We start from the raw sequence: 9,458 nt of genomic DNA, 5'->3' as shown, positions 1-9,458 counted from the left end.
TAATTCACTGAAGTTGATCAAGGAAAAACCTGACTGGCTTCCCTATTGCCATAGGGCTGTGCACTTTACCTCCCTTAAAAGAAAAGCAAGGTGATAGGGTGAGAATTTATTTGTGATATGTGATACAAGTAAGTTCATCTTGTGAGAAAAAAATTTCTTTTGGCCTCTTTTACACAAAAATGAAAAAAAAAAAAAAAAGAAGGCCTGTTCTGCAGTGATAACTTCCGAAATACAAGGGCATAGAATGACTTGCTTCATTCTATGAATTTTAATTGAAGGTAGTGCAATGCTGCTCATTTCCTTTGACTTCAATTAGATGCTCTATGTGTTTGAAGGTAGAAGAGGTGCTTACCGATGGACGCCGAATCCTCACTTTCCGCAATGGTACTAAAAAGGAGATTAGTGTTGATAAAAGGACAACAACAATTAGCTTTTCCAATGGAGATGTAAAGAAGATCATGCCAGATCAGACAGTGGTGTGTAACCTTTTTTTTTCTTGATGGAAAATAAAATGATTAATTGATTTTCCAACAAGGTCCTATCATTTGTCTTGATCCACCATTTCTGAGAGAAATTGATAAGAAAGGGTGTTGGTTTAACAACTCTGAGCAGCGAAACTTCATTTACAAGGACAAAAGCAGAAAGGCATGAAGGTAACAGTCAAAGAAGGAAAAAAATGTGTGGTTGGCCAAGCAGGAGACTGAACAAAGGCAAGGGGCAGAAGCAGCCATATGAAGGAAGGACTTGTTTTTATCCATTTGTAGAGTAGATAATTCCTCATGGCATTATATAAATATAAATAATTAATGGTAATGTGAGCTAGAGTGGAAATAAGTGAGGTCTTGTAGGCCAGTAGGGCTATTTTAAATTAATAGTTCATGGATGAGATTCAAAGCAAAGAGGTGGGAGGATGACTTTCATGTACACACTCTTTTTCTGTATGCTACAGAGATGAAAGCAGCATCATCTAGACACAGCCATGAGGAGGAGAGTGAATGAGAGGAAGGAACAGCAATGTGAACATAGCTACTTTTATGGATGGCAGATGCAGAAAACAACCTTGAAATGACTTTTTAAAGATGACTTACTTTTAAGCACATTGTTATGGTTGAATCTGCTTATGCAAATATTGTGAACAAGTCCTGCTAACACTTCACTCTCCTTCCAGATTTATTATTATGCAGATGCACAGACAACCCACACTGCTTATCCAGATGGCCTGGAGGTGCTGCAGTTCCCTAATAATCAGATAGGTATGCAAGAGCTCATAAGCGTGAATGGTATGTGCAGATTTATTTCTATTATGAAAGTGTGGTCTGCGTTCTGACTCCAACAGATTAAGTATTTTCTTGCCATTTCATATTGTCTTTGCATTTCATTTCCAGGATATTCCATCACTTCACTGCTCAGTTTTCTCCTACAAAGCAAATATAATAATGGAATGTAAATGTAGCTCTTCTAATTTTGATTATCTGATTATGTGATTCTTTAATTTCTTTAGCCGTACTGTGCATATAATTTCCATCCTCACTGCAATATAAAAAAAAAAATCCTGTCTTAGCTCTGTGTAAAGAAACATGAATAAATACTAGAAAAATTTTTTACATCTTCTTTTCCACAGAAAAACATTATCCCGATGGCACACAAGAAATTGTGTACCCAGATCACACAGTGAAATGCCTCTATAGTGACGGCCTGAAGGAGACCTTTTTCCCAGATGGCACAGTAGTAAAAGTAGAAAAGTAAGTCTTGCATAAATGACAGGATCCAGGCATTGGACACAGGTACAATGATACTGACATTTAGAACTGTGGCTGGATTTTGCATAGCTGGGAAATTTCCAGATGAAGGGAGAAAGAATTTTGAAGACAGCAAGAGTTTTGCTACAATGTAGCACTGAAAACTGTTTGATTCCACCTTGAGTGATAGGTGACCATTGGTCACTGGCAAAATAACTGTGAAATATTCCTCATTTCGTTCCTTGTAACTTTGCACTGGCCAGAGTTGCTGGAAGATCACCAGTTGTCTGTGTTAAAAATATGGGTGCTAAAGGACTCAGGATGAGGGCTCCTGAGCAGTATTCCTACCCATTTGGCTCCCTTTCTAATCTTAGGCAAGGCATTTCATGTATTGTCTCTCTATTCCTCCACACAAAATGAGAAGTACAACAACAGGAATCTCTTATGCATGTCTCTTCAGAGCTTAGAAAAGTTCCTGTTGTTAAAACAGATTTTCTGCCTGCAAAAAGCCTTGAGATCCCTGAATGAAGTCATGTAAAACACAGATCTCCCTTATCTATTATACTATGTATTGAAATCTTTTTGTAAGATAAGATCTCGAATGCCATCCTGTGTTAATTCTGACATTATTTTCCACTTTCATTGAGTCACATTAGACAGCTCAGTGCGATAGGTTAATTACAGACGGTGCCTTCTCATCACTTCATTCATTGTCACTTCTTTCAGGAATGGAGATAAATTAGTGATATTCCGTAATGGCCAGAAGGAGATTCACACTGCACAATTCAGGAGGCGGGAGTACCCAGATGGCACTGTGAAAACTGTGTACTGCAATGGCAGACGGGAAACCAAGTACTCCACTGGACGAGTTCAAATCAAAGATGAGGAGGGTAATCTCATCCTAGATAAGAAGTAATTCCTCCCCGCAAAGGGCTGCACTGTACGTGTGTAGCTCAACCCATTTTCTTGGCAGGTCAGAACTGTTAGGAAGATTTAACTTGTGAAAAGGACTGGATGGATCCGTAAGGCTGAAAATTACTGTGGCTGAGTGACTAGCTTAGATTGGAATAACCTTATGTGAATGTAATGTCTCTTGAGTGAGACTTGAATGAGATGTGGTCATGCGCTCTTTGTGTATGCAACATTAAAATAAATGCCCACAGTACTGCTCATTGAAGTCTTTGTTTCATGATACTGATCACACTTTCCCTTGTTTTTCTGCAATTTGCTTGTGAAAGTGACTACAATTATGGACCATGGCATAAGAGCCTCAGATATACAGTTCAGTGCTGCCTTATGCTGACTAGAGCAGGTTGCTCAAAGCCCGATCCAGCCTGGCCTTGAACACTTCCAGGGAAGTGAATTTTTTTAAATCACTGAAACATTTCTCTTGGAGAGCTCAGTTCATTACCTGCCCATTGACTGAGATGTCCAATTATCTCCTTATGCCCTCCAAATTCCTGTAACAACAAATACATTTTCAGAGCATGCTGCTTTAGCCTTTTCTCACACCTAAGCACAAAATAATTGCAACATTATATAATTGCTCTTTCTTCTATTTAGTTTTCAGGGACTCAGACTATTAAAAAATCATCATTCAAATTACACAGTATTTTTGAAAGAAAGAGCAAGAAGCACTGCTGATGTTGGTCATACACATACTTCAATTTATCAATTTAATTATGATGCTGTGAACATCTACGCAGTTTGATATTGACTGTTGTAATGATAAAATTGCATTGTTTTCTCTTTACTGCTGTGTAACTCTCCTTTTCAGCTTTTCACTGCTGAAATAGCGTATTTTATTTGTTTTGTTAAAGGAAACTCTAACCAAAATAAATCCAAGATATCATTCTTTTCCATGTGTTTCACTAAGAATTTCAGTTTATGCTTCCTTACACTGAACAAAACAAACGTATTTCTGATTTTTTTCTCAATTATACATCATAAAAAAGTGAATGGGGGTAATGTTTTCAGTTTGGCTGGGAAACTAAATATGTTACCAATGTTTTGTAAAGGAACATTGTTTTTATTCCCACTAATTCCTTTAACAAAAGGTCCCTGTTCTCCAGTTAGAATGCTGACATTCTTTTTGTTTCTGTAGTAATTCAGAAAACACTCTTTGTTTGCAGCCTTTAGCCCTAAATCACTGTTTACTATTCAATAACTTGTGTGTCACAGAATCACAGAATTCTGTAGATATGTGATCCTTGTAATTGTAAATCAAATAAGGAACAATTTTGTTACTATGCTCCTTACTCCTTGCTTCAGTCTACTCACAGAAGGCGTTTTGATTGCGGAATAATTTGGCCTGTGGTGCTGCACGTGTGTAACACATAGGGAATATTATGTGCAAGCCAGTCTCTAAAACTGTGCATGCAGCAATGCATGTGTGCAAAGACCTTGCTGACATGTATTCACTGTGCTAATATGTACATTCACCTTGTTAGCACCAGCTTTCAGGGCGGTTGTAATGATATATAAGCATGGGCCTGGTTCCACTTTCTGGCAAATCGATGGCAAACCTTTTGGTGAAATCAAGGGTGAAACTACTGAAGATTTCACAGCACTTCTGCCAAACCATGTCTGACCATCATTTTAGCAAGGCATGCTTTTCAGGTGATATTTTATAATATAAATAGCAAAGGGATTACTGAAATAAGGGGCACACATTGGGTTTGAAAAGGAGGAGGCAGAAAAGCACCTACATGAATGACAATCTCTGTCAGGTGTGTTAGAACTGGGAGTCCTTCACAGACAAGTTATGACACGTACCACTTTGTTTTTCACAGACCATTCTCACGTTCCCTCTCCTCCACCTTCCACTCACATTAGTTAACCAGAAGCATTGACTCTATCATCAAGGATTCATAGTTGCAGGAACACAAATAATCCAAATCAAGTGTGACTTCATATTGTGCTTTAACTGTAGCAACGCACATACCTATTTCACTATGTCTTTTGTCCTAGAGGATTTATAATGAACAAATTTTCGTGAATCCTACAGGGAGATGAAACACATTTGGGAAACCCCACTTCTTGCCTTTCCACAGGTTTTTCTGGCATTAGCAAAAATATGCTACAGCCAGTATTTAGCCTCAATTTTTATTTAAATTTAGAATAGGCTGTGACTTCTGAATAGAGCTACTTCCATTCAGACAGCCAGGGGCATAGGCCTTGGGTCTTTATCAGAGAGGAAATATGTGCGTGTGTTAACTTGTAGTTGCAGAAGTCAGGTGTAGGTAACCAGCTGCTGAGCTGGGCAGATTTGGGTGGAGAATGCCCAGCCTCCTGGGATTTGTTTATTTTTAGCTTCAGCTTTTGCTTGGGAGGTTATTTTTGGTATGGTATTCTTTACCTGCATCTGGGAAATCGGTGTTTTACTTGAAAGTGCTCTGGCATTTTTCTTGGTCAGGACAGCTACCTTACGAATTGATCCTCTCACAGTATGCAGGGCAGGTTGTAGAAAAGAAGCAGAAATAAATTTAGCCACTCTTTCACAAGTGAGTAAGCCAGGCATTCTCACCAGCTGTGCTCCAGAGCACACACCTTCTGCCAGCCTTTATTCCAGCTGCTGCGTTTTGCCTGAAAATGTCAATCTACTTGGAGTTCAGCAGTTCAGCAATGCTTGAAAAAGTTTTTGTGAAAAGAAATTGTGAAAAAGTTTTCTTCTCACAGTGTCATCAATGGAACAGCTGAAAAACAATGCTGGATGTAGTTGATTTCTAAAAGTTGTGGCTTGAATTTGTCAAAAACCAAGGTGTCAAAACCAAAGAGCTCAAAGCAATTGAAAATCCACTGGTAAGGGGGTCACAGCAAGCAGGGTAAGAATCACTGTGTTATTGATCATCTGCCAGAGGACCATGTCATCAACCCCAAATATTCAATGTAAGAATGACATTCATTGAATATCCATTTGCAGTCACAGATAATCCCTTCTTTGTATTTTTATATGAAAATCTGTATTTGTTGATGCTGGTGTTTCTGGGAATAGACATTGTGCAGAGAACCAAAGTCAAACTTTTCAATAGCAGAACCTCACCAGAATTTCTTCATAATTGTAAATGATGAGGAGGCAAAAACTGATCACACATATATAAAGGTGCAGTTCCAATTTATACCCTGAAGTGAGCAAGGAGTTGTTAATGTACTTCTGCACAATAACTGTACAGTCATACATTAAGTTTATAATGTCTTGGAAAATGAGTACGCCTCTTCCACAGGAGAGATCCACAGGCTTGCAAATCCAATAGCTATGTTCTTCTGCCTACTTCTCTCCTTGCTGTATTCTGCTCTAAATTTAACATAGTCACTGGGCATGATGAATGCCACTGGGCTAAATTCATACAGAACTTATGCTCTTTTCACACATTTTAGATGCTTTGCCAGGCAGTCTGTTCTGGTGATCTGAACAGCTTCTGGGCACTGATTAAATCTCTGCCATGGTTTAATGCTGTGGTGGTCTGTCATGTGGAAAGGGGAGTTCCAACAGTACAGGTTCCACTCTGAGTCATCTTGCTTTTTTTTTTTCTGTCAAATTGAGTTCAGCTACACTCCAGTAAAGTCTCACTGACTATTGCAGAGACATTCTCATGGAGACAGAACACCAGTACCTTCAAATATCTCTTGTATCATAGTCACATGCTATCATTTCCATCTCTACTTCAAGACTCCTTCCAAGCCAAGCCATTTTATGATTTTATGACTTTTCCCTATTTGCTTGCGCTTGTTTGTTTGTTTTTGTTTGGCGTTTTGTTTGTTTGTTATTTTTTGGTGTGTGGGTTTTTTGTGGTTCTTTTTTTTTTTTACAACTCTCTTTAGCCCAATTGCTGTAACTTTGCCTAGTCTAACTTACTTTGTACTGCTGCATTACTGGCACATTATGCTAACTTAGTATGTTACCCTGCTCTGAGCAAACTCTCTTGGTTAAGATTAGAAAGCCCAATGAGAAACCAACAGCAGGAAAATACCTATTGATTCCAATACTCTTTTCCTCCTCTGACATGCTGATTTAACTCACTGATAATCTTCTTCTATTCCTCCAGTAAGCTCCTCCTCAGTTCCTGAAAAGCAGGGCACGTTCGTGTCTCATCACTTTCCTCTCAAGAAAATAATGTTCCATAGAAATGTATGTAGATTCTGAAAGAAATACTATTTCCCGCTGTCTATGTTGGCAGTAGATGATGGACCCCACCTATTTTTATAAATAAAAAATGTATTTTGAGTTATATTGAGCATAGAAATTCTGATAGCAATATAGACAACTCACGAAGTGTGCTCATCCTATCCATCTATTTCAATATATACAAGACTCAAACTGAAGACCTATCTAGCTGGCTGGTGGCATAGAGCAAAAAAAGTCCCATGGACCTGGAGATTTGAAAGCTTGCTCTTTCCCTCAGTTTTATTTTCCTGGAAACCTACAGAGCTAAAACCCTGCAGTCTAATTGTCCCTGAGGATTAGACTTCGTGTTTGGGGCAGGGTGTCTTAGATGAGAGAAAAGTGTTTGAGCTGAGGACCATTCTTACAAAGCATTAACATACCAACCTCCAGTTTCTCTCAAAAAGTAGCAAGTAAAAAAATATACATATGCTAGACAAGACTCCTTCACATCCTATTATTGTAGTGACACCCTTGCTTTTTCTTTTCAGGTTGAGTTTTAGACTTCAGAATAAGTAGTCTCTGCCTTCCAAACAACTACAGAAATCAAGGGAAAAAGTCACACCTGGAAGTACGCAATACAATGTCAGTTGAGTTAGTGACGGACACTTTTCTGTGGAAAAATTATGATTTGTTGAAATTGAAAGCATTTTTCCAGAGAACAAAAGTAATCTTCTGCCAGCTTTTTATTTAATTTGAATTTTCTTGTTTTGAAATTGTCAGAATATACTAGTTTCATTTTTTAGGAGACAATGGTTCAGAAAGACATTTTCTAAATACCAATTTAATTTTAAAACTAGAAGCCCAAATGTGAAATGACACGCTTTACCATTATCAAAATATAAACTAACATAATTGAAAAGTTTTGCAAATCACAAAACAGTTCAGGATTCCCATTACTTAGTTGAATGTTAAAAAAAAAAAAAATTGCAGGATGAAAAACCATGTTTCTCTCTCCACTCTGACATTTGTGGATCTCTTATGGGATGTACTTATGTCCTGGCTGTCCAATGCATTCTGCTGCTGACGGGCTCTGAGGGGTAACCACAGAGCACTCACAGAGCTCTTCTACAAGCAGCACTGTGAAGTTTGTAATAAGTGTGTTACAATGCAGACAGCAAACCCAGGAGAGTTTCAACTGGGGCTTAATGGAAGGAGGGTTTTAGAGAACAGGCCAGGAAGTATTTCTGGAAGGCTGGGAAGCAGGGCAGTGGGGTTAAGAGTATAAGACTACTTTACCATAGGACTGTAGTACGTGGGTTAAAAATAGCCCTGGACCATCTTATATCCTGTAGTGAGGGAATTCTTGCTTAAAAACGAAGGGCTTTTAAGCAAGCTTTGGTCCAAGGTGTGAGGCATAAGGCTCCTATTGGAAAGGGACTTTAGGTATCATTAATGGCTGAGGCTGTGGCCAAAATTTGAATATCTGTATATAATGACTTTCCATATGGCAAAGTAACATGTAATTCTATATTCCAATAGTAATATGTATATTGACATATTTAGTGATGTCTTACAGTCAGACTTGCAGTACTCTTCCATCTCAGGTTTAATCTAGTTGGAAGGGAGGGAGCAAGATTTAAATTGCAGAGAGACAGACTGCAGTTGAATTTTCCTTAGAGGGAGCTTTCCTTGGGTGAGGGGTTTATAGGGAACAGGAGAGAAACATGGGCAGTAGTTACTGAAGTGGGGTCTTGGTGTAATAGGACATCTGTAAGAGTAATCTTGCTGTGTCTCTTGTGTTGAGTCATTCTTTTCAGCCCCAGAAAGTTGGGGTTGCCCAGAAATCTAACATGATGGTCCCAAGAAAAGATTGTTATCTTTGCTTCCACTTTCTTTCCTGTGAATTCTTTGCCCTGTCTGCTTATTAAACAGCACTGTGTCACAAGCTAAGAAAAAATTGAAAAACAAACACCAACCAACCAACCAACAACAAAATAAAACCAAAAAATCAAACACACCAAAAAAATAACCATACAAAAGGAAACAAGCTTTACAGTAGCTGGTTCGAATCCTGGGGCAAAGATTATTAAATTAGGAAAAAAATTATATAATTGGAAGCAGCTATGGTAAGCATTTGGATGAATCACCTTACAGATTTCAGTTAGCTTTGTCTTTTCTGCACTGCTCAACATTATTATTAGCAGTGTTTCCGTGAAAGGAACTGTTGAAAATGAAAGCATTGTGTGGTAAGCTGTGCCATCACAGTCTTCACTAGGTAATCATAAATTAAGCTGTTAGTAATGTCTGAACAATGAAGCTTTCTTTGGTGGTTTGTTCATATCATCTTCTATTAATGAACATCTGGCACTCAGGGAATGAAATTAAACCTCTGGCATTCAGGGAATGCCAGGTTACAGGAAATTGGCTAACCAGACCTAGATATAACAAATGTCTGCTTCAAATTCCCTGGTAATTAAGTGCAAAAAAAGAGAAAACACTTTAACTAACAAAGAACACCTATCTGATTTTAAGAAAGTCATATCACATATAAATAGAAGCTCTTGAAGTTCAATTATAAAACAATAACTCTGGGATTAGGCACTTGTCTAAATTAA

The 9,458-nt window shown here is 38.2% G+C and overlaps 1 protein-coding gene across 1 annotated transcript; it reads right to left on the bottom strand.

Annotated features, from left to right (window-relative positions):
* Nucleotides 1-5,349: 5,349 nt before the first annotated feature.
* Nucleotides 5,350-6,209, bottom strand: TTLL2 (tubulin tyrosine ligase like 2). The gene is given in 8 exon segments (XM_050315695.1): nt 5,350-5,453; nt 5,456-5,531; nt 5,533-5,615; nt 5,618-5,683; nt 5,686-5,723; nt 5,725-5,771; nt 5,773-5,994; nt 5,997-6,209. Coding segments are annotated over 8 exon segments (849 nt in total).
* Between the last annotated feature and the right edge of the window lie 3,249 nt (nt 6,210-9,458).

The sequence above is a fragment of the Myiozetetes cayanensis genome, unplaced genomic scaffold (genome assembly GCF_022539395.1).
Source record: "Myiozetetes cayanensis isolate MyiCay16 unplaced genomic scaffold, myiCay2020 scf2-11, whole genome shotgun sequence".
Taxonomy (NCBI): Eukaryota; Metazoa; Chordata; class Aves; order Passeriformes; family Tyrannidae; genus Myiozetetes; species Myiozetetes cayanensis.
This window is presented reverse-complemented; position numbering and strand designations above follow the sequence as displayed.